This window comes from Platichthys flesus, chromosome 13 (genome assembly GCF_949316205.1).
Source record: "Platichthys flesus chromosome 13, fPlaFle2.1, whole genome shotgun sequence".
Taxonomy (NCBI): Eukaryota; Metazoa; Chordata; class Actinopteri; order Pleuronectiformes; family Pleuronectidae; genus Platichthys; species Platichthys flesus.
In genome coordinates, this window is record NC_084957.1 from 1278732 (window position 1) to 1303630 (window position 24899).

The 24899-nt window shown below is 45.9% G+C and overlaps 2 protein-coding genes across 4 annotated transcripts in view; one reads left to right on the forward strand and one right to left on the reverse strand.

The window, feature by feature from the left end:
* Positions 1–106: 106 nt before the first annotated feature.
* fundc1 (FUN14 domain containing 1) lies at positions 107–3825 on the reverse strand. Of its 3 annotated transcripts, none has more exons than XM_062402263.1 (7): positions 3684–3809; positions 3489–3584; positions 2593–2657; positions 1882–2032; positions 1350–1425; positions 1133–1261; positions 107–791 (listed from the first exon to the last, which is right to left on the reverse strand). In XM_062402263.1, exons 3-7 carry the CDS (start codon positions 2609–2611, stop codon positions 714–716), a joined length of 453 nt encoding a protein of 150 aa, XP_062258247.1. In that variant the 5' UTR covers positions 2612–2657; positions 3489–3584; positions 3684–3809; the 3' UTR covers positions 107–713. The 3 variants fall into 3 exon arrangements, with proteins under 3 accessions (XP_062258247.1, XP_062258249.1, XP_062258248.1); XM_062402265.1 differs by having other exon boundaries at positions 3489–3581; positions 3684–3740; XM_062402264.1 differs by lacking the exon at positions 3489–3584 and having other exon boundaries at positions 3684–3825.
* A 706-nt stretch (positions 3826–4531) lies between these two features.
* The window catches only part of kdm6a (lysine (K)-specific demethylase 6A), a 29899-nt gene continuing 9531 nt past the window's right edge, over positions 4532–24899 (forward strand). The window contains exons 1-12 of the mRNA XM_062402174.1: positions 4532–5025; positions 5156–5219; positions 8067–8175; positions 8347–8396; positions 11752–11810; positions 15138–15258; positions 18553–18607; positions 18965–18999; positions 20842–20935; positions 22655–22781; positions 23950–24048; positions 24403–24622. Of these exons, the coding sequence (XP_062258158.1) occupies positions 4853–5025; positions 5156–5219; positions 8067–8175; positions 8347–8396; positions 11752–11810; positions 15138–15258; positions 18553–18607; positions 18965–18999; positions 20842–20935; positions 22655–22781; positions 23950–24048; positions 24403–24622 (1206 nt within the window). The 5' untranslated portion in view covers positions 4532–4852. The remainder of the gene's footprint in view (positions 5026–5155; positions 5220–8066; positions 8176–8346; positions 8397–11751; positions 11811–15137; positions 15259–18552; positions 18608–18964; positions 19000–20841; positions 20936–22654; positions 22782–23949; positions 24049–24402; positions 24623–24899) is intronic.

Consider the following 24899-nt stretch of genomic DNA (forward strand, 5'->3'; position numbering starts at 1 on the left):
ATTAAAAAAAACTTCTAAAACTGAAGTAACATGTTTTAAATGTATACAAACAGATACATATTTATTTTTTAATATAATGGGCAAATAAAAGGTGAAACAATTAAACTGACAGTTAAATGTTTAATTTTTAATGTGTTCAAACATACACAGGAGACAAACCGCAGCCTTCAATACAGAAAACACATTTATAGCTAAACAAAATACAGAAAAATTAAGAGATGCAGGGGAGGCATAACAATCCCCACAATCTATCAGCACTTAAGAATAAAGTTCACTTTTATGGCTGAAGCGGATTGATTATGTAGGAATTGACAAATATAACACCTTTGCATTGATTCTTTCGTGCACCATCTGCCACTGTGTATGATAACAGCAATACAGTGCAGTCTTACTGCTGGTGAAATGTCATTTTGATAGCAATAAATAAATAACATTTTTAAAATTCATTTTGCATATTTCTCATTATTTGGCCTGGAGAGTGGAGTATTCTACGAAGGTCTAATGAAGACGTCTCATGTCCCCATCGACTTGTCACGTGAAGGGTCAAGTATTAGAGAAGAGGGAATAATGTGCAGCTTATGTAGAACACGTAGCTACAAGCTAAATCTGACGGAGGTTGCTATCGAAACACTTAAACCCATCCAGCAATGATTGATTCTTTTCCCGTACAGTCCATCATGACATCAAAGATATGAGATGCTTGTTCTTTGGCCCTAAGACGCCATGCCGAGCAGGAACCCTCCGATGAAGCCACTGGTGACCACGATGTTCTTCTTCACAAACTCTGTGGACTGAAGAAAAGAAAACATGTCGCAGTTTAATGCCAGATCGAAAGCTCTTATTCAAAAAGCATTTATTTCCTGATTCTCCAGTAATGTATGTAGAAAAGGTAAAAGCTTTCAAAGTTACAGTGCATGGTTGCGTAGCATAATGGTACAAGATTAATTTAAGATATAAAACGTCAAGGTGAATGGGAAATAAGTTCTTTGTTGCTTAAAGTCCAGCGTCTTTGCATTTGTCATAATTTGTTTGAAGCAAATGTGCAGCTGCATGTTCAAGTTTTAAAATCGGTTTAATCACAGAAAACAAGAACAAATCAAAATAAAGCAACACATGCAACTTTGGTTCTCACCTTGTCTACGAATGTGTTCAGCTCTGGACCCGCTTGCTTGGTTCCCTTCTTTAACTGTTTCTTGGCTTTGTTCACATCCTTCTCGACTCTCTTCCAGTCCACTTGGATGTATCCAGTATTGTTAGCGATCTAGAGAAAGAGTCAAAGAAATCAAAAATGGATGAAACTCACAATGATTTTCCTTCTGTTGAAATCTGATCTTTTTATTCAAGAATACCTGCAGCAGCAGAAGACCTCCCCCTACAGCAGTTGCTGCCACTTTGCCCACTTTCTGGAAGAGATATCCTGCACACCTACATTAGATAGGAGACTGTGCATGAAGGTTACTCCAACATAACCGACTTCAACTGCTTTTAAAATGACCGTTAGAACATTTGCATGGAAGTAAATAGCTTACGGGCGTGTGTACATAAGCTTTAAAGAAAATTGTAAATTATTTACAGAAAATACAAAAGCAGCTTTTTCCAGCTTCGTCTGAGGTGCGGCCCACCGACTTGATTTACATATTTATCAGCCTGATAAACCTCGTCTCAACATGGCTTCTACTGGTATTTGTGTTCTGGTGCGTCTGATATTTAAATATCTGCTGGGTAGTGCAGATAAAAACTAGGCTGTAAGGCTAAAGGTGACAGAGTGTACCTGTTGGACTCAAGTACACAATCAATGAGCATGGAACCTTTAGAAAGGTAAACAGTAAACATGGCGGTAGAGAACATGACAGGCCCCTGAAGGCAGCACAGGGTCTTTACCATCCACTCACTCCCCCGATGGCGATCTGCGTGGCCACGGAGTACTTCTCTGCCAGGGGCCCCGAGTTCTTTCCGAAGAGCCGGTTCCACCATCTCTGTCTCTTGGCGTATTCCGTCAGATCCACGACCTTGTCGTAAATCTCCTCCTCCACTTTAGTTCAAACGAGAAAAACCATCAGAAAACGATAGAAGCTATGAGAGGCACAGCAGCACAGACTGTCAGTCAAGATACAGCATCACAGCTGCGTCTGTACTGGAAGCTAACGACAACTTATAGAGACACTCAGTATGAAGAGTCAGTCAGATGTTTCTTTAAGTTTTAGTCAGCTTCCATTACAGAAGCAGCTAATGACAACTTGTAGAAACACAGTATTAATTAATGATAACCTGGGTCAGTGTAATGTTTCTATAAGATATCGTTAGCTTCCATTACAGGAGCAGCTAGCGGTTCCTACCCTTCGGTCGCAACTTATCAAAGTTCTTAGGCCCAGCAAAAGTTAGCATGAAAATACAAGCTAAGCTAAAGTTGACAGTTAGCAACACACGCTCTGTCTGCAGAGTTTTAATGACCCGCACATGTCGGATACACGTGGACGAACGGTCCGATGTCTCCCCGGTGTCCGGTGAACACTCAGAGATCAGTAGAGATCCAGAGCATCGGTTCACAGGCCTCCGGCTAAAGATGCTACTGATGCTAACGATGCTGCTTACCCTTGTCACGAGTCGCCATTTTGGAGAGAGAGCGGCTCTGTCCTCAGCTGCCTTCATGTGCGTCACTTACATAATCAAGAGGGGGGGAGAGAGAGAGACACACTTTGAATATCATAATAATAATAATAATAATAATACACTGTAATTATTAATACTTTATTATTATTAAGAGAGACACAGAGGAACGCACTATAATCACAATACATACTATAATAATAATAAACACTAAATAATATTTACAATACTCACTATAATGATATTAATGAGGGTCAGACAGTGAAAAGACAAAAATCCACGGAAAGGAACACAATAATAAACAAACTATAATAATAACACTACTACTTCAACTATGATTACTGATAATTGTAATAATACTTTCAATATGTTAGCATCAGTTACAAGAACAATTTGGAGCAAGTATAAACATAATAATACTGTGGTGATGACATTTTATTATTCAGAGTCAGGGTCCGGATATAATAATATTAATATATCATATAACATATTAAAAGCTCAAACATAAAGATAACTATACCAATGTGTCCACAGTTTGGATTGAGTGTTCGTTCTATTTGATATAGTAAAATAAAGTATGAATTTCACTTTAAGAGTCACTGAGACATATCTGACGGAGATATAAGTTACAGTGAGTTAACATCAATATCTATATATTTGGAATATTAGGCTGCTTAATGGAGGGGGGGGGCTTATAAGGTAGTTTTTGTATGACATATGTTCACAGCTTTTATCTAGAGCAGCACTCAGTAGAGCTCAAACCTCCACCAAGAACCAACAATCCCCTTATGAACCCACATTTACATTCACCAGATCCAGAATTTAGATCCTAAAGATTAATTTATTATTCTATGAGAGATTATTGAATATGTTCTTCTCACATTGTTAAAGATCTGGCTCTGCATCAACATTTTGAGGGGTTCTTCCTTGGGCCGAGTTCATCTCCTTCCCAAAATCAGTTCAGTTATTTCATCCTGCTTGAAAACCAACCAACCAACAGACAGGGGTGAAAACATAACCTCCTTGGTGGAGGTAAAAATGAAAACAACAGAAATCAAACATTTGGCAGAGTTTACCTTTCTGGCTGATTCATAAAGTGCTGGGCGATGTACAGTCGACTCATGTGTTGCAGAAACTCATTGAAAACAGATCAAACACCCTCATGGAAATGCTGTGAAACCAAAACTCCCATAATGTAGAGTGGAGTGGAGTGAGGGGATTTGACTGGTGCCCAGTGTTCAGGTGAGACCACTGGACCAAGGTGTGGCTCATGAGGCTGATTAACTCTGAACTGGTCTCAGGCCTGATGGCAGCAGCAGAGGGGACAGCACACATGTAGATAGGAAGGGACTTTTGGGACTATCCCTTCAACTCTCTATCTACTGTATCTATCCCTCCATCTATCTATCTCTATCCATCCATCTCTCTCTCTATCTACTGTATCTATCCCTCCATCTATCTATCTGTCTATCTCTTTATTTATCTATCTATCTAACTATCTATATCTTTATCTCTCTCTCTACTGTATCTATCTATCTATTTATCTCTCTATCTACTGTATATATCTCTATCCATTTATATATCTGTATTTATCTCTATCTATATATCTTTATCTCTCTATTTATCTATCTGTATAATACAAATTACTGATTTTGTGCAACGTTGCAACAAACACCGTTAGCAGCCCCCCCCCCTCCCTTCCCGGATTTACACGACAGCTCCTCCGACCAATGAGCTTCCTTGAATCACAGTTACGTAATCATAATACAGCCCCAGCGTCCAATCGCTGGGCCTCGGGGGCGGGCCCGATATGATGTGTGCGTGCGCGCGCTCACCCTCGTGCGCGCGACACATCGACCGGAGCCGCTCACGTGACGCCGGAGCCCGGCCACTGATTGGCCGGGCCGGGCGGAGGGCGTGTCGACAGCGGCGGCGTGCGTCTGCCTGTGTGACACAATTACAACAAGTTTGAGCCGCAGGTCGAAGTTTGAGATTTGATGAACTGACCCGGACCCCCGGACCCGCGCCCCCCGCAGCTGCATGCGGCCGCTGTCGGTGCAGGAGCCGCCGTGTTTCCACCTGCGATGACGGCTGCGGACGCTGCTTCGAACGGATCGTTTCCTTGAGGATTTGGCAAGAATCACGCTACGCCCCGTTCGAGACCTGGAAAGGTGTGCGACCCTTTCCCGTCTCACCGCGACCCCCGGAGCTGCTCGGTGCCCGTCGACCCGCCCGCCGCTCCCCCATGAAGTCGTGCGGAGTGTCGCTGCCCGCCGCCGCCGCCTCCGCCGTTGCCCGGAGCCTCGGCGTTGCTGGTAATGACGAGGAGAAAATGGCGTCGGGAAAAGCGACCGAAATCGAAGAGGACTTTCCGAAGCTAACAGCGCAGGAGAAGCGGAGCCTGGCCGGGGTGGACAGGTGAGAGCCGCCGCGGTGGGGACGCTCCTCGCCCGCTGCTTTTCTGCCGTTGGTCCGAAGCTTCTGTAGCAGTTTGAAAACAACGAATGTCCCCGAGTAACACGGAGCTGTGTCTGTCCTCTGCTTGCAGCTCACTGTTTGGATTTCACAGGCTTCAAGAAGATGGCGCCAGAACGAAGGCCTTGCTGTTAAAGGTAAGTCCCCGTGTGGATCCCCGCTGCCCCACTATCTGCCCGAACCAGCGAGGACCTGGACCGGTGCTACACACCCGGGCTGCCCGGCCACAGACACACACCAGCCCCGATAGAACCCCAGTTAGCGGCTGGATCAGCGGCTCGCTGCCGGGGCAGCTGCTCTCAGGACCCGGGTTCTTAGTGACTACCGGGCAGAATTCCCGTTAAACCGACCTGTGGGCAGTGTTTATCAGATGCATGGGGCCTGGAGCAGAAGCCCCAGAGGGTGATGTGGATTCTCCACCCCGCTAACACCTCCAGCTGCTGTGGGGAGAGGAGCCACGCTAGGTGGTAGCACCGGGTCCTGTTGTTGTCGGTGCACTTTATTATCCCCAGGCTCCATAAACCGATGTACACACGTGTGTAGAAACCACTTTAATGCCCCAGCTCCGGTTGTGTTTCCGGCACTAATCAGCAGTGAGCTGCGGGGCTCCGGGCTCCAGGTGCACGGCCCCTCTCGGTGTGTTTATGTGGGACTTCCACACGTGTCACTGAGACTCCACGTTCACTTTATTCAGAAGGGGAAGCAGCAAGTTGTCAGAAAGGTTCGAATGTGAGGTCCCAGCCCCGGTGAGGAGTCGTGGTCAGCCCCCTGTGTTAGCATGTAGCGGCTAGCCGTCCAGCGGCCCCCCCTCTCACAAGGAGCCGGGCCGCTCGGCTGACACTGTCTGGGGACAAACAAACACACAAAGTGCATTCAGGGTTCCTGGAATAATGGCTGCGGGACGCGGACCCAAGATGGCGGGGCTGGGGAGAGAATAACCCGAGCTAAACGTTGGCTAGCAAACTAGCAGCAGCGGCTAAGCTAATCACCGTTCGCCGGAAAAACAAAGCTATGGCGACAGACGGCGATCAGTGTTCACAACAAAGATGGCTCATTAAGCCCGGAGCTCGCCGGGGTGGACCCGCCTCACCGGCCGCCTGGTGCACCACCAGGACCCGGGCTAGTGCCGGTGCTCCTGCCTCCTCAACATGTGGCTGGAGGTTCATCTGTGGATGTTGTTTCACTGGAGGCTCCTTCCTCTTGAGGCCCAGACAACATGCAGCCACTTACTATCACTGGTTGTTGTTGTGGTGAGAGCCCGTCCAGCCAGGGAGGCGCAAACCATCACATGAGGCAGGTTCCATCAGCTCCTGTACATGACACAGTGAGGTCTGCTGAACCTGGGGTGGAATACATCTACATCCTCTACTCCACCATGTTCAAATAAGAGTAGGGGCTGGTGAACTGATGGAGCCCACACGGTCACACTGGTTCAGTCCTGAGGAAGTGTCTGGTGCAGGCTTCAATGTATGATTTGTGTGTTTGATGTCGACATCAGGAAACTTGTGTGTGATTCCTTGTGTCAATATGAACAAAGATGGGAAGAAGAGGGAGGGGTAAAGGTGGTGAGGTTCAATCATATCGTGATTGATGTTGAATCTGAAAGAATCAGAAACTGTAGATTCACGTTGATGTTGAATCTACAGTTGCGTGTAACTCTGAAAGCAGCTCTCAGAGTTACACGCAACAACTCAGTGGCCATCCAACACAAAATGATGCATTTGTCTAGAGTTTATTTTTGGACGGGAACCACAGAACATTTTCTGAAATGAGATGTTTTATCATAAGACTTGACATTGTTAGAACACTTACGTATGTGAGAGGAACATACTATAGATAATGTCTGAATGATATTGAGTCAACAGCAGGAGATTCTCTGGAGGACTCACCACAAGTGCTCTGTCGATGACGTCATTAACACGAAACAGTCCCAGAAAACACCACATACAAATATCTTATGTGGAAGTAGAGCGTCACATGTTGAGAGTTTCTGGTGATGAGTACCAACGGACAATGAACGCTACACCCGGCCTCTGTCACTTCTGTGTTGACATGAAACACGTCTCCTGTGTTCATGGGTGAAGGAGGACTCTGGACCCATTGTGGGGACATTCTCTGGTGTTCATGTCTGAGAGCAGCTCATGCTTGAAGTGTGTAACTGTTCCTCTGCTCGATGGAGACTGGTGCGACACAGGACATCAGAAGCTTCCTCAAAACAACACCCAGATATAAAGTGTGTTTTATTAGAGTGTTAACAGTAGATAACTGAACATAGCAATGTCACAGGCTCCACGTGTGAAATCTTAATCTATTTTTGTTGAGCTAAGAACCTGAATGCATCGCCTGCCATGTAACAAACCTGAAAACCTCAATGCTCCAACAACAAAGCATGTCTGGCTTAGTTCAGAACATAATGTTAAAACACGCAGAACTGTTTTCCACGGTTTCATTTCACCCACTTCTTCCATTCAGATTTCCAGTATCGTGACATAAACATCAGTAAACCCTTTTAGAAAGTTAAAGTTGTAGCCGTTTTTAATTTGTGTCCAAAGTTCAGAAGATGAGCGTACGTTAAAGGTGATATTCTATAAAAAGAGCAAATTACGCCTTTTCTGTGCTTAAATTGTTTCTCAGTAATGACACATTGCATCCAGCATAATGCTTTGTTGCACAGATGAGAGGCACAGACACTAATCATTCCTCCTCACCGGCCATCAAGAGTAATTTGTTTAGCCGTTGTTTAAATACTGACTGACAAGCTCCATATTTGGGCGTACAGCTGGTACTATGCAAAACGGCCCCTGAAGGCTCGGAAAAGGCCTTTGCTCGGTGGCTCATCTGAACATCACCTTTAATAAATATAGATTAACGGCCTCAGTGTTAAGGTCCAGTTGGAATGAGACCAGCTTTATGAACACACATGCTCAGGATGTTCAAACGGTCGCTCCGCTCGAACCCTTCACTGTCACCGTTTTGTCTTTCAGGCGGTTAGCTGCTACGATGCCCTCATCCTGAAAGCAGAGGGGAAAGTGGACCCTGACATCTTCTGTCAGCTGGGCCACTTCAACCTGCTGCTGGAGGATTATGAAAAAGGTGAGAGTCTCGGTGGGTGAATCATCCTGCCGCTCGCTGTTCGTCCTTCTCAGAAATCTGTGTCTCTGGATCAGTTGATACCTGGAGGAGTCATTTCATTTGTGTTGAGTTTTGAACATTGTCTCTAATCATCTGTCTCTCTCTCTTTCTGTATAATATTCCTTCACGCAGCATTATCAGCTTACCAGAGGTACTTCAGTTTACAGTCGGACTACTGGAAGGTGAGTTTGCAAAACACTACACATGTGCAACACTTTCCACTTAAGAACCTTCTGTTCTTTCCAACGTTGTAAACTGTAGTTTGTGTTGTCTGCTGTTGGCTCCACTTAGTCCTGGACACCGGTGTTTTGTCAGTTTGAGGTGCAGAACTAATTTCTGTTTAATATTTGATCGAACATCCTTCAGAGACATTTAACAATCAGCACATTTGCTTTTGGTCTGCTTCCTTTCTTCTGCTGCGTTTCCCCTCAAACTGGGACACGTTGGAATGTTTTAATGCGGTGTTCAGCGATTATGAATGTGAACATGATCAGACTCTAAACCTGACACTCACCACTGTAACCTTATAGTTTAAATTCAGTGTTCTCATATATGTATTGGGCCAAACAATAGAAAACACCTCGAATGCAGAGGGGAGTAAACTAATGTTCTGTTGTGTTGACAGACTGCTGCACACATCACAACACTGTTGGTTGGGCGATGTATGTGATTTCTGTACGACACGTGGAAGCACTCTTCAGTTCAGTGCATGTAAGGTCACTGAGATGCATAACAAGTAAATGGTGATAAATGCTAATACTGAGTAGCCTGCATGGGCCCAGAGGAATGTCTCACAGTTATAGATCTGTCAGGCTGTGGTCGAAGCAGTTCCTCGTCAGGATATGGACTCCATTACAAGTTTACTAGAAAAGCAAAGTTATAAGCAAATAACATGTCACACAAGCTGAATCAACTGTTGGCTGCCAGAGGTGAGAGTCCTCTGTTGGACACAAGATGGTGTCTCCAAGCCACAAAAATGATCCTTTTATATGGTCCAATTTAAGAAGGACACTCAAGTTAACCTTTCCTGTGTCATTCTGTACGAGCTCAATATTTTCTCTTTTAAACTGAAGAATAACATTGTGACCGGCATGTGTTATTTCACTGATTCTGAGACGTTACAGATGATTTGTTGGAGAAACTGTTCAAAATCCTTGCAGATCCAAAATGTTGATCCTAAACTATGAGACCCGATCTCCTCTTGATAGTTGCTGGATGGTTTAAAAGATTTCACGTAAACACCTGAGCAGATTTTCACGAAACTGTGTTGAAGGATGTGGTGCGAGTCAGGGAAGGATCCTTTACAGTTTTGTGTGGATCCAGGACAACCTTGTGGTCCTGCTTGTGATTATTGGGAGATTTCAACAGTTTTCACAATTTTCTCAGAGAATGATGAACTGCCTTGGCCCTGATGGAGGTGTTACGGTTACATGTTCTCTTGTTATACTTTCAAAGTCAGACTTGTTACTATACGACCTCGAGTTCTGCTCGTACGGACGTGTCACTTATGAGGTCCGACTTCTCACTGGCCCTCCACTGAATTTCAATACGCGTCTCATGGCTTTTCAGACTGAGGTTGCATTTAAAAGAAAATCGTATCTTTCAAACACAGCCCAAATGGCCCAAACTCTCAGATTCCAAGTGATTTGTGCTGTTCAGTGTCATTAAACCATCAGGGGAGATAAAGATCAGATTCTGGCCACTTGGACCCGCTGTGTGAACGTAGTCTGTGAAATCTGGAGCAAGTTGATTGAGTTTCAGGGGCCTGTCGGGCCTTGGCAGAGGTGTGGTCTAGCCACGCTGACGGGCCAACTTTCAGACCAATGCTTGTTGAGTTGTGCTAGAATTTTTACCACAAAGATATTATTAGACCCATCTTGCACAGGGGGGGATTCGGTGAGCGATGATATCACACAGTGTGTACGAGCCCTTGATGTGCATCTACACCTCATCTTACACCTCCAGCATTAAGTTCAACAAGCAGCACGTTATCAAGTGTAGAAGTTATACAAAGAAAAGCAACACAACATCTTAACAGTTAACTGTTCGGACCCCCTCGGCGCTGCAGAAACATGTTATCAACATATCACCACTGTTTAATTTGATGTAGCAAACCTGTGAGCTCACAGTCTGTTATTTATACGGCCGGTGGTCGCAGAGCTTCATGTTCGTTCATGTCGAGCAGTGTTTGTTTCCACCTGATGATCGTAACATCCAGTTTGTGTTGGTCTCTAAACTCCGGACGGAGATATCGGACTCAGCTGCTAAATGCTCTGTTTGATGCCGACCGCTGTGAGAGCTCAACAATGAGCTGATGGATTCTATAAAGCTGTCCTTTTAATACACTGATATTTATATATGGGTATATATGAGCCATATATGAATTGATTAGGCCAATCATAAATGTTGGCCTTGTTTGCCCCTGATATCCAGCCAGCGTGGAACATGACATCACTTAACTTAGCTGAGCACTTAGCGTTTGTCCTTCCAACAGCTGCCAAGGATTCTTCAGAGAACGTAATAGAACACGTGAATGTTACCGTATCTCAGTATTATTAGGATTGCCTTTGCTTCCTGCTCATGGGCTGGGTTTTAAACTGTCCAATCAGCTGTCAGGCCGCGTCCATCCCTCTCCCGGCTGTCAGTGTGGATGAAAAGGCCCCTTTGATTTGATGGGTCACTGTTTGGAGTGGCCATTAAACGGAGGTGCTAAGAGCTCGAGCGTGATCAGATGTGACAGCTCGGGGCTCCTCGGGTTTACAGATCTTCACCGGGGGGGGGGGGGGGGGGTTGAGAGCTCCCAGCCCCTGCAGGAGGACGATGATGTGGGGCAGACGTCTCTTGGTGGCAGCGGTGATGTAAATAGCCCGAGTTTGGAGCCCAAAAGCAGAGCTGCTATTGGCCAGGGCCAGACTGGTGGGGTCGACTGGGAGAAGGGTAGAAAATGTGTTTTGTGTCAATGATGAAACTATATTGATTTAAGTTCAGTGAGTGGACATGTTGGCTGAACTCTTCTCACTCTAATCTTTTTATAATGTGTGACGTGTTATCTGGTTGAACAGTCGATTTGAAACGTGAGCAGAGAAAGTTTGAAAAGCAAGTTTCATTGCTTCTACTTCAAATTATCACTGGTGACATCTCCTCATGAAAGAGCAGCACAAAGCCTCCTGAAAGAAAGTTTAAGAGGAGAGTTCCTTGGTGATATCTGGAACGTGTCTATTCTTATACTTGTTGACAGGTCCGACACTGGGGGCAGCACTCGGCCCTGTAGAGTTAAATATCATGGAACCAACAGGATTCCATTTGAGCAGCTTCTTCTACCAGTTAATTGCTTCGTGCATAAATGTACAACTCAAAGTGCTTTATTACAGTTGTGCAGCTTATCACTTGGTCCAGACGTGTTTTACCTCATTTTCCAACATCAACCGAAAACGACACCATCAAGGTTACACCAGTCAACACAACTCCTTACACTGTGCTGAAGAACTTTCGTGCTGCTGCTTTAATCCTTTCTAACACTTGTTTCTGTTTTCCTAGAATGCTGCCTTTCTATACGGCCTGGGCATGGCTTACTTCCATTTCAACGCTTCTCAGTGGTAAGTGCTTTTCATTACACACGGTGGCTGCCAGTTTTCTTGATGTGATGTGGTGGTTTCAAACAACTTCATTCCCTTTTCTGTGGACATTTTGGTGAATACACACATCTTACATTAAGAACAATGAGAACATTTCATCTGTGTTCAGTGCAGAGTGAGCTTCAGAATACTTCCGGTCCAGTTCAGCACAAGAACTCTCCAGCTTGTATCAGTAATGATTCTGGATCAAACCGCTTGTATCCTAAATGTTGGACTGTTTCTCTGTGCTATGGTTTCTAATATGGAAATCTTGAGAACTAAATGTTCCACCATGGAGTGCAGTGGATGCTTCTGAATCTTTGATATTCTCTTGAGAGACGCTGCAGATGCAGGAGTTGTGAAGGGAATAATACAACTTTCCAAGATTTCTCGCTGCAGCAGTTGGCCTGGTGTTATCTGTGTTTGCCTGCTCTCTTGGAACCTGTGAGTGCAGGAATGGAAATATGTTTGTGGGGAAAGTCCAAAAAAAGAAAGTGTCTGTTAACCTGCAGTATTTTGACTGTTGGGACGCGTCAGTTGTCCTGTGATGTTTGTCCAGGTCACGTCATCCTCAATGGAGGATACGACCTGTCGGCCAATGGCCCTGTTTCTACAGGAAGCTGTGCTTATGTTTATTCAAGCTTCGTTTGTCTGTTCACTGTTTTATAGTATAACTCAAAGCTTTTCATTCAAGTCAAACATCCCTTCAGTAGAGGTGTGGAAGTGAATCCTTTCTGTGATGCAGAGACGCAACATAATCCACCACCTTCATTTTTTTTTAACGATGCCGCTGCATCATTATGACCATTATGACCAGTGCTGCTTCAGCATCAGGACAGACTCCCATTAGAGGTCCAGTCGTCTTTTACCATGTCAGACCTTCCTGCCTTTAACTTCATTGATGCAGAAGGAGTGAGCAGGAACCTGAATATTAATCTAGCAGGTTCTAACGGAATGAGTGTAGAGAGCACTGACCACTGAAGACTACCTTAATTTGTAAATAACAGCACACTTGTAATAACAGTAACAATCTGAAATGTTTTTTAAAAGCACAAATCAGGAGGCGAGTGAAGATGCACACCTCCTGTCATTTGATGCATTGATAATTGTTTTCTCATCTAGCCGTAGCCGTCTGATTAGAACCGTGAGGAGCTTAGAGATTCCCGCTCTCAGCCAGCTATCAATCTATCTACACGTGAAAGCAGATAAATAAAACAGGTGATAGACGAAGCGGTTCTGTTCCTCCTCCTCTCCTCTGCGCACGGTTTACCTGCAGGAATCCAAAGTCTGCTCAAACTAGCAGACACCAAAATGCTTCCAGCCCCAAAATCGTTCCCACATATTCTATATATTCACATGGATCAAAGCTGATAGTTGCATGTCCGGACATCGTAGCTGGAGCTGTGTTCTGAAGCTTCAGCGATCATCTCGTTATCTCCTGCAGTGGCCGGTGTATCTGGCAGTTCACACAGCTACTGAACAGAGCCTCTTTACCTCTGCTGACCCTCTACTTCACCCACGGCCCTGAAAGATTCCAGTGTGGTTGCTCTGCCAAGTTTGTGTGTCCCCATCTCCGCGGCGCTGGGAATGTGACAGTGGGGGAAGGGAGGGTGTCATGTTGGGCTCTCGAGGATGGATTACGTCACCCTGAGCCCAAAGCCCAGAGGAATGCTGAGCTGTCAGATGGTGAACGTTACTTCACAGGGATGAGGTGGTGCTCACTCAGTGAGACATCGGACCAGTCTGCAGGATGGACATTCCAGAAACCAACTACACCCGAGAAGATATGAGGCTACATGGATCATTTCTGATGAAAAATCTCAAGTAGAACATTAAATGGAATCAATATAAAGAAGTGGCATTGTGTTTTTATTCCGAGGAAATGAGCAGTTGTCTTCCTGCTGTCCGATGTCTTCTTCTAAAGATGAGTCGTTCCTCGTTGCTGTGGTTCGCTGGGTCACATTCTGTCGTGTGGAAGAGATGAGCTCTCCAAGCATTCAGTCTGGACCCTGCCAGAGAGAGAGAGAGGGAGGGAAGAGAGGGAGGGACCAGATAGAAGAGGGAGGGAGATGAGTCGGAGGGAAAAGGGGCAATGAGTTCAGTGTGTTGTGTTGAGTGTGTGTCTGTGTGCACCCTGTCAGTAGTGAGCTCAGGGATCTGCCGTCTCGCACAGAAAAAGGGCTTCATGCTGTTGTCATATCTACACAGTGTGTGACTTCAATTGGAAACTCGTGTCTGTTTTAATCGGCTCTTTTCTCTGTAGTTGGTTTTTCGAGCCGTAGAAAATTCACGGCTCACACGAAAGCAGCATTTCAGCACGCTCAGATAATTCACTGCGATTGTGAGAGTAGCCCCACGGGGACCCGCCCCTTTTATAATCAGCTGAACACTTCTGACTCTTGTCATGTGACATAATAAATATGATTTCGTTGTAGATCCACAGCAGCACTACATCTGTGGGTAACGCTAGGCACACAGTGAATGTTCATGAGAAGAGAGTGCAGCTGTCAGGTCTGTCTGCTGAGGGTGGTAAAAACATAATGGATGTTTTGACGGCCCCTGACGCTGTGGGACTTCTCCCAGTGCAGCAGAGTGTCTGTCCCACTGTGAGAGACACTGTCAATATGTGGGTGTGATGTCAGAGGGAGACTCTGGTGACCTCTTGTGTGAAACGTCAACTCTGGAGAAACTCCGTACACAATTCTCCGTATTTTACCCACAGGTCATGTCTGAAAACGACTGTTATGACTCCGACGCAGGACAATTAGAATATGGTGACATCAATCATCTTGAGGTTGAAGGTTAATGATGAAAATCATTAAGTCTCGTGAATTGTTCTAGATGATCTGTGGATCTGTTGATGATCTCCTCATCGCTCAGATCATAAATCAGATTCTGTTCCACGAGCTTCATGTAAATGAGTTCACCTGCGATCCAGAGCCTGGTGGTAATTCACCTGGAGACTCCATTCAGCTTTCAATGCATATTTTCTGCTCAATTTTATTTATTATTTTATATCTATATATTTATTTACATATATTAACTGAAATATATTTGGTTGTTTTGTTTTCATGCAACAAAAACAAATCTCAATCCACCTACTGCTTTTTCTTCAGGATTATTATTTGCTGTGAGTGCAGAGGTTGTCACACTCGTTCAGGGAGTTATCAGCATATTTTCAGTGTTTAGTCATATGACAATATTTGAGTTTGTGAACCCACCACAGATTGATGTAGTGGAACGACACTATCGTAACAAGGTGGATTATTTGTATTGAACTCACTGTGTCTCTCTTATTTCTTCTTCCAGGTCAATCAAGGCGTTCCAGGAGGTGCTGTACATCGACCCCAGCTTCTCCAGAGCTAAAGAGATTCATCTGAGGCTGGGACTCATGTTTAAAGTCAACACCGACTATGAGTCGAGCTTAAAGGTAAATCTTCTTGCTTCCAGCTACTGTGATCGTGATGGAATGTGTATTTGTTTAATTTGGGCTTTCGGAGCTGAACTGGATACGGTTCATATAAAATGGATTCCACCACATCTTACTCTTTTTTTATAAACACACTTTTATCCAGTTGTAAAGTTGACCTGCAGACAAAGAATGATGAATGATTCTGTTCATCCATCACCTGTGGTCGTCCAGTGAATGATCGACACATTAACGCAGGAGAACCATTTGACGTTCCTTCCGCTCTGTATTGTTCTGATGTGTCGTCAGAAGGAGATCAGCTCCTTCGTCCTCAGAGCCACACAGGCTGGTGGATCGTCTGTCCCATCTTTCCTGTCTGTCCTGTGTGTCCCGGCTCTCTGAGTCAAACCCGTCTTCCCTCTCTGACACCTGTGAGCTGCACACGTCCAGAGAGTCACGCAGAGCTTGGTGACTGCAGCCTGTGGGTCATTGTTCTGAGAGTCCTGGTTCCCTTCAGGGACAGACTGCTCTCTGGTCCTGGGCTTTGTCCTGCTGCAGACGTTGTGTCACAGTTTGTTCTGTGGGTGTTCACGCACTGAGCTCATTATGGAGCCATTTTTTGATTTACATTTAAACTCTCATACATTATTGTGAATTCTTGTATTCTTGTTAATTCTGTATTTATATATTAAAAGCTGGATCTGTCTGTCTGAACTGGAATACTGAATAATTTACGTTCTAAACAGATAATATGTAGAGCCTGACAGATGCATATTAGTTAGACAATAGAGCACTTAAGAGATTTTCATAGTTCATAGTATCTGCGTTAAGGCAATTATTTATTAAAATTTTCACAAAATAATGGTTTGTTCTCTTAATTCAGGTTCTATATATTTGGAAGGTTGGTTGTATGGGCGGATATTGGTTTTATGAATGTGTGTGAGATGAGCGCGATATAATCTGTGCCTGTTGAGGATTGAGGTGGTTCAGTATTGAGCTGAAGTCGGTGCACGTGCTGCACGTCCTCACTCTGTGTTGGATGTGCCCCTCCCTCTCAGCCCTGGCTCATTGCCCACACACACACACACACACACACACACTCGACTGCCCCAGTTATCTACAGGGAGGGGGGGTGCACGTTCAGAGGAGCTGATTGAATAAAGGTAGAAAAGGGGAAACAGAAAGGATCAAACAGGAAATTGTGAGGAGATGCTGCAGGAGGAGAAAGAGATGGTAGAAACATTTGTTATGCAGCTGGTATCTTGTATATTATCATCTTGTGATCACATGCTTCCTGGTTTGATCCCACAAAGTGTGTCAAAGTGCCCTTGAGCAACATTTGAACCTATAACTGCTCCTGATTCTGCATCGTACGTGTATGAATGTGACCTGGATTACAAATCGCTTTGACTTGGTACACACTGGATGGATGTGCAGTGCATATCCATTTATGAAGGCTGAGGCGTGAAGTGATGCTGGTGATGTATTCTAAGAATAGACTGTAACCTAATTTGGAATCTGCCGCCACAATTTAGCATTTAACTGCATCTAACTTGTATGTCACCTGTGGGACTGTAAACACAATACTCACAATAACCTAATCCAATGATTGGCTGAATTCGCAGCCAATGAGAGGAGGAGAAATCATATTAGAGCGTTCATATTCATGCAGTGTGTATTTGTAAGGTGATAAGCCGACTGTCTGTGTAGCCATAGAGAGGAGCTTTGAGCCGAGGAGGTGAGAGGGGGGGTGGTGGGGGGTGTCTGAGCCAGCCTGTTCCAGCGTTGAGGTATTGTGTGTCATCTCTCCACTGCAGCCGTCTGCTGAATAGTAATCAGTGACACCAGGATAAGAGAGGGGGAGAGAGTAAGAAAGATAGCAGAGAGAGAGAGAGGAAGGCACGACATGGGGAGGGAGGTGGAATGCCAAGCTGACAATCCTGCTGCATTATCTGCCTGCTGCTAGAGCAAGTGTGAAGAAGGGAGGGAAGGATAGAGGAGACGGAGGGAGAGACCTACAGGAGGATGCAGCGGGGCTCCAGCAGGAGTGTGATCTGCCAGCGGTATAGGTAACACTATTCTTTGTGTGTCTGTGTGTGTGTGTGTTTTGTGACGTTCTGCCAGTTAGATATGTTGTGGCTCATAGCACTGCTTAGGAGGGAGTTTATTCTAAGAAGGGTCCCGTGTGTGCCGCTCCCACCGGCCCCTGGTGAGGCTGAGGAACCTCCAGCTGGACGGTTCTTGATTTCTATGTGAATCCGTGTGTGTAGCTGCCGCTGCCCTAGATTGCAGTCATCTGGTGTTTGCCTTTAAGGTTACAGCGGTTTCACTCTTGCAATAAAAAAGAAATCCACTGCAGTTGCCTGGTGGAGTCCGGCTGCACACTGTGTTCCCTCACTGTGTGCTATAGGTCTCACGTGGGCAGGTCCTGGTTTCAGAAGGTCCGGGACGTTTTACTGACCCACATAAAAAGCAGTAGTGGAGCCTTTTTAAAAACCAGAGCGTGGCTGAGTCGAATCACGGTGCAGACTCCCAGCTGGGAACCCTGAGGCCACTTATGGGTGCACGAGTGCTCCTTTAACACATTTACAGGATCCGACACCTTGAGTTGAACTGTTTTCACTCCGCTCAGGCACCCTCCATGTGCTGATGTGTGAGATGCACGACCGCACGCCTGAGTTTACTGAAGCAGAAGGTCAAATAAGGGTTGCCTGCACATGAGGGAAGTGGAGCGGTGTGCAGCCCTGGGGGGGTGAAGGGCTGGAAGAGAAACCGTAGAGAGAGGTCTGTGCAGCTGTGAGACACCTTCATGTTCTAATCTGTTGTATTGTTGGAGATATTGATGGAGTTAGTTATGTGCCACGCCCTGGCAGCCATGCACACATCTGCCTCACTCAGCAGCCCAGGCTGAAGTCCATGTGATGGGACAGGACGCTGTTAATAGAACCAGATATCAGAGTCTCTTTCCTGAGCCTTTGTCCTCTGGTTGGACAGCAGGACGGTGGGGAGGCTGGAGAGCAGCCCCCCCCCCCCCCCACCCCCCCTCTCTCAGCTATCAATGCATCTCTCAAGTTACGGTCACCAGGGTTCATTCATGGCGTGTTGTAGATCTGTCGGGCTTTTTTTTGTAAAAAGCAGGTTTCTGCAGATTAATTTTGCTTCGAAGCATCAAGACTTTCCAGTTATTTATTACTTTATCATCTGAGACCTGTCATTACCACGAGGAGTTAAATGTATTCATCTAGTCAATCACTGTTTGCATTATTAACCTGATAATCTTCGTTCCTCATGAAGTTCTTCTCCTCTTCTCCGCAGCATTTTCAGCTGGCTTTGATCGACTCCACTCTCTGCACTTTGTCCAAAGCTGAAAGTAAGTAGAGCTGCTGCACTGACCGGGGGGGGGGAACCAGCCGTGGTCTGCCCACCCAACACAACACAGCTTTACATTACGTGTAGCAGCAGAAAGCAGATATAGAAAAGCCACAGGAATATTTCTACAGTAATTTTTCCTCTGCCCAAGACGGGTTGCCTAGGAGACAGCAGAAGGAGAGCGAGGGAGGGAGGGCGAGCGAGCACATAGCACATACACACTGTGCCCCCCCCCCCCCTCCCTCCCACCCATCTGTCTTCCATACTGTTTGCAGTCTGCCCATCTCAATGAATCTGTAATATCACGGATTGAATATGAAAAACCTAATTATTCTCTCCTCTGCTTCTTTCTCCACAGTTCAGTTTCACATCGCTCATTTGTATGAGATCCAGGTAAGAAGTCCTCTTCTCTGCAGTTATCATCCTGCTGATAGGTTGAGATTAGTCTGATGCAACTGTTTGACCTTAAACCAGCTTCAGGATCAGTTTGACTCCGCGGGCAGAAGCCCTGTTCTGTCACAGTGTCACTGAGCGGCTGCATGTGAGAGATGTGTTTAGAAACAGCACAGAGCTGATGCTGCGGTTTCTTTGATAGCATCTGTTGTTCAATTCATTATGACCAACCGTACAGTTCATACCTCAAACAAACAGTCCTTACAAACCACATCGAACGTCACCACATCCACATGTTTGTTTGGATCCAACGTCTAATGGGTTCTCTCTCGGCCCGACCAAGATCCCTGGATTTCTGTTCAGTAGTTTTTGTGTAATCCTGCTGACAAACAAACACACACGGTTAAAAAGACAAACTAGTTGTTGCCAGTGTGGTTTGTCCGTCTGCGTTTTCCTGATATCAAAACAACATATTGTAAAGTGACAGCGAGTAAAGTTATTGTTTCACTCCAAACTGTCGTCTGAAGATAAACACGGCTCCGGAGGATGTCCTCTTCTGTTGTGTCTCTAAAGCCGAGTGTCTTTAAACGACTCATGAGTCAAACAGACGATCAGTTGTGTTACTGCTGTTGTCTGGCTCTGCTTCATGACAATCATTAGTCGACGCAGGAAGGAACCACTCAGACCCTCTGTCATTTATACGTCCCAAGTGTCAGTGCGTAACCCGAGGTGTCTTTATTGTGTGTAGACAGGAAGTCCAGTGCCAGACTGTGTGTGTGTGTCTGTCTGTGTGTGATGGGGGTGGTGAGACGAGATGAGCTGATAAGAGATCATTGACCGTGTGATAGTGGGTTATGTGTTAGCAGTGTGCGTTAGTGGGTTATGGGTTAGCAGTGTGCGTTAGTGGGTTATGGGTTAGCAGTGTGCATGCAGCGTGTAGTAACCCAGGATATATTGTGTTACTACACATCACAGATGTCTCATGAACACCTTCCTTGTGTTAATGTAGTCGACAGAAAGAATGCAAGTTATTTAAAAAAATAGGCAGACAGAAATGTATTGAACGTGTCAGTGATGAACGTTAACACATTTCTTCAGACTGAAGCAAAGTGAACACTCCTCCTCACACACACACTCCTCACACACACACTCCTCACACACACACTCCTCACCCACAGGCTAGCAGCTGATGCTAGCTCGTGGAGTTACTGCAGCACGACAGGTGTGTGGACTAATCCCTGAGTGAGAGGATTGAAATGAGGCCTTTTATTGTAAGATTCACCTCATTTGAAACCAAGTAATATTATCTGGCTTACTGCCCAAGTCTGCACATATACACACAAACACACACGCATACACAGACTCACAAGGACACACACCTCTCCATGTACTATTAACAGACCGCAGGTCAATGAGGTCGCCAAGTTAAAACAAACAGTGGCCTCACCTTAGACCAGGCAGCTCAGGTTTCCCAAAACACAAAGCGTGTGTTGCAGTGGACACACACACACAATCACACATACACACACACAAATGCATGCACACACACACAGACAGAGGAGTGCAGCAGAAACACTTAAAGCTGCCAGACGTGTTGAGTCTGGCCTGTCCTCTTCCACGCTGACCCTCCCCCGTGTGTGTCTGTCTGTGTGTGTGTGTGTGTGTGTGTTTGTGTGCTCGTCTGGCTGGTCATTACGAGTGTGAGGAGGTCTTAAGACTCTTTGTGTCTGTCCAGTTAGAACCATAAAACACACTGGACCGTCCTGTCTGGCTCAAACAACCTCTTCTCCGTCTCTCCCTCCTTCTTTTCGGTTTTCCTCCCCCTGTCATTCCGTCTCACAGAAGAAATACAGAGCGGCGAAAGAAGCGTATGAAAGTCTGCTGCAGACAGAAGATCTTCCTGCGCAGGTGAAGGCGACAACACTGCAACAACTGGGTGAGTGACTGCTGCTCAGTGTCTTCATGCTCCCAGTGCGACCGCTCACCACCTCAGCTTGATTTCACTTCTGGTCATTTAGTACTTTGTGTGGCGATGAGATGATCAAACTTCTTTCACACTGCTGGTGATGGTGTGTGCATCAGGCTGTGAACTTTATTCAGTGAAATTCATTCTCAGGTCACAAAAATCAGTGTCTAGCAACTTTCTACCTGTTTTACCCAGTGTGAGTTTGTGTGTGTGTGTGTGTGTGTGTTGCAAGCAGAAGAGCATTGTGTTCCTCTCGTTCCCTTCCCCCACACGGGGTTGGTGCAGGCACGTGCACGCAAATTGAAAACGATGTCGCGGGGGTGTACTTGTGAGGATCAGAGTTGATTAAGCAGAGCCACAGAAACATTGTGACGTCGCTCTGGATTGGAGGGAATTTAAAAAGTTCACATTTTTATTCACACAACCGTTGAAGATGTCTCCGTAGCAAGTATGAGGCAATGTGAAGAAGAAGATGGCCTGACATGTGTGTAACAGTCAGAATCTCATGGGACAATGGACAGGGTTAGTCCTTCAGATGAGTAATATCTATAATGGGTCATGGTCAGAGACACAGTTTACTGGAAACTGCTCTACATCACCCAGTTAGTTCTGAGGTTGAAAGATCAGCTCATCTGTCTTTAGATCATTCAGAATAGAGCTGAATGATCGTTGAACAGATGTTTATCTTTAATCTATTTATAGACAAACGTGCTGATTCATGGTTCTTAAGTGTCAAGAAGAAGCTGAGAAATGTCTATGGGATGCGTCATGACAATTCAGATTAACCAGTTTTATGATTAAGTTTAAGAAAATAGAATCATAGAAGAATCCAACTGAGTGTTTGAGCTGCTCAGGAGAAAGTAGACGTTGTGTGTCAGCGCAGTGGTGATAGTTGTGTAGCAGCAGTTTAGTGCTCTTCACTCACGGTAGGTGCCTGGAGTTTGTTGTCTTTGTAATGATATTATTAAGGGTTAATTGTTTTTATGAAATCCCATTGTCTCATCATCACAGTGAGGTTACATGATTCTCACTGTCAACGTACTGATCAATTAGTTTCCAGGGTTGAATGTGTGACTGAGGTTAAAACAATCTGCATCCATCATGTGGGGATTGATTTATTATCCACAAGCTTCTAACATGTGTTTTAAGAAAGGTTGATTATGGTAATATTAACTTTGACTGTCTTCATCAGAAAGTTTCTGTGTGAATGCAGAGAGAGAGAGAGAGAGAGAGCGAGGGAGAGAGAGATTTCCATTTTCTAGCTCTCCGCAGTGCAGACGACCCCCCCACCCCCACCCCCCACCCACTCACCCAGTTGTAAAACCACTCCCAGTCTAGGTCGCTGGGGTTGTCATGGGGACCTGTGGAGTTTGTCTCAGGTGTACAGGGTGGTGTGCGGTCGCCTGTGATTTGTTGTAAACTGCTTGTTTGCGTTAGTGTGTGTGTGTGTGAACGCCCCCTCCCCCCCTCTTTGTCTGCCTCTCGTGTTCCTTCCTTCATTAGACGGCTCTGAGTGGAAACTCCATTTGTCTGTTTGCACTCAAGTCAGTCGTCTTCTCCTCTGATTGGAGGATTCAGGTTCTCGACTCCACGCTGCTGTGCTCTCCCTGTGACGGCTTCTTTCTGGAGCAGCTGTTCTAGTTCCAGATGTTCGCTGTGATCCCTGATCGCTCTGCTCTGCTCCTCCAGGCTGGATGCATCACACGGTGGAGCAGCTCGGGGATAAAGGCACCAAGGACAGCTATGCTATCCAGTGTCTGCAGAAGTCTTTAGAAGCCGACCCGAACTCTGGCCAGTCCTGGTACTTCCTCGGCAGGTAAGAGGAACGAGTGTTTTGTGTGTTTTACATCGCGAGACACCAACCGGACACTTGTGTGAGTCCTGGTTCGACTGTTTGTTTAACTAAGAGCCATCTGCCATCGTGCTGTGACAGTCATCTTGGCTACATGAGTCTTTGGATGATAAAAGCTCGACATGCCAAGTGGAGGCACGTGATCCACGCCACACACTCCTGTTTCTGAGCAGCTGTTTCTCCTGAGGGCAAACACCGACTGAATGCTCCCAGGCACTGGAGCGGATTGACAGACGCCCCCCCGAGGTCCACGGCGTCCTTCTAGGTGCTAGCGAGGCTCGGCTACATCCTGAGCAGTCACGTTCTGTCGGTGTGGGTTAGTGTTGATGTGACATCAGCCGTTCACACCAACCTGGTTCAGCCTGAACGTCCTGATAAACAAGAATTACCTTTCTCCAATGAGCTGCACAACATCACCCTGCAGTTTAGGAACCTACACATACAATCTGACATCCCACCTTTTCAATACCTCCACCTGTTTAAAGCTGTTTTCTGGCCCCTTCTGGAGGGGCTGTATCTGAGGATGCAACTACTTAAGACAGTTGCTCCAGACATTTTCTGGAACCTTTCCTCCCACTTCCCCTTGAGAAAAGCCCAGAACAGGTCAGAGTGAGGTGATGAGAGTACAGCCGGAGAAAGTCCCGATTCACAGCGACGGACCTGAAACTGGAAGAATACAAATAGATCCATTAGCCTGTGAATCGCTTCTCTATTCTCTATTGAAGAACAATGTCCAGACACTTTCCAGAGTTGCAACACTGGGTTTTTAGCTCCCGCAGTAACTGGTTAGTTGAACTGGTTTAATGTGTGTGTGTGTGTGTGTGTGATTAGTGCAGCCTGAGGGACAGTTAACCGAGCAGCTGCTGCTTGTTAAGGACACAGCTCGTTAAAGTAAAGCTGTCGTCAGAGTTCTAACAAAGTGAAAGTAAAGAAACAGAGTAAAAGTTTCCCTAAAGAAATCGAGTGTGAAATGATCTGTGGACAATAGTAAACTCTCAGCTGTCAGATTGGCAGCTGGCTCAGGGTATGATTTACATATGTATTATAATTCATTTCAGATCAGTAAAGTTGTATTGTCTCTTTGTGACTCCACGTGAGAGCTGATGATTCCACCTCTCTTCCTCCTTCTCAGGTGCTACTCCAGTATTGGGAAGGTGCAGGATGCCTTCATCTCCTACCGCCAGTCCATTGACAAGTCTGAGGCCAGTGCTGACACCTGGTGCTCCATAGGGTAAGAGCAGAACCTGCACTGGGTTGTTAAACTGAGGTCACAAGCAGAGAGGTGAACGTCTGTAAAGTCCCAGGGAGGGACAAATAGCTGGTTTATAGCCTCTCATCTGACCCGAGGTGTTTAGTGCTCGGGCCTCGTGGCTCTCAGGAAGCCTCTGAGATGCAGCAGCTGCAGTGCGACAGAGGACATGAGGAGAGGGGAGATAACGCAGCAGTAGGAGGGCGAGGGAGGATATAAATAGACGTATGAAGGGGGGGTCGTGTCCTGTGGGAGCCTGAGATCGCTCAAAGATATAACGCAAAATCCTGGAGAATGGCAAGAAACCCCCCCCCCCCCTCTGTGCCTCTGCTCCAGGGTGCTGTACCAGCAGCAGAACCAGCCTATGGACGCACTGCAGGCCTACATCTGCGCTGTTCAACTGGACCACAGCCACGCCGCTGCCTGGATGGACCTGGGCACGCTCTATGAGTCCTGCGGCCAGCCGCACGACGCCATCAAGTGCTACCTGAACGCCACGCGCAGCCGGGCCTGCCTCAACACGGCCGCGCTCACACAGCGCATCAAGCTACTGCAGGTAGGGCCGGCGGTTACTACCCAGCACCCTGCCCTGTGTGTTAGATGTTGTGTAGTACGTGTGTCGATAAGTGCTGTGTTATTGCCAAGCATTGCCAAAGCAATCGGCTGTTTAAATGCAGATTGTGCTTTTGTCATTTTGATTTCTGACCACCGAGATATGAATAAAGATTCATATTGATGTCTTGAAACACATTTCTCTCACTGGTAATTGCAAAGCATACTTTCATTGCATTTTACATTTCTGTTTTATTCTGTATACAGTTGCCTAGAACGCC

What these genes read in the sequence shown, in the direction of transcription:
- fundc1 (XM_062402264.1), bottom strand. An exon ending in GAGGTCTTCTGCTGCTGCAG is followed by an intron (nt 1,262 to 1,349) that starts GTATTCTTGAAT and finishes CTCTTTCTCTAG; the next exon opens with ATCGCTAACAATACTGGATA. An exon ending in TGAACACATTCGTAGACAAG is followed by an intron (nt 792 to 1,132) that starts GTGAGAACCAAA and finishes TCTTTTCTTCAG; the next exon opens with TCCACAGAGTTTGTGAAGAA.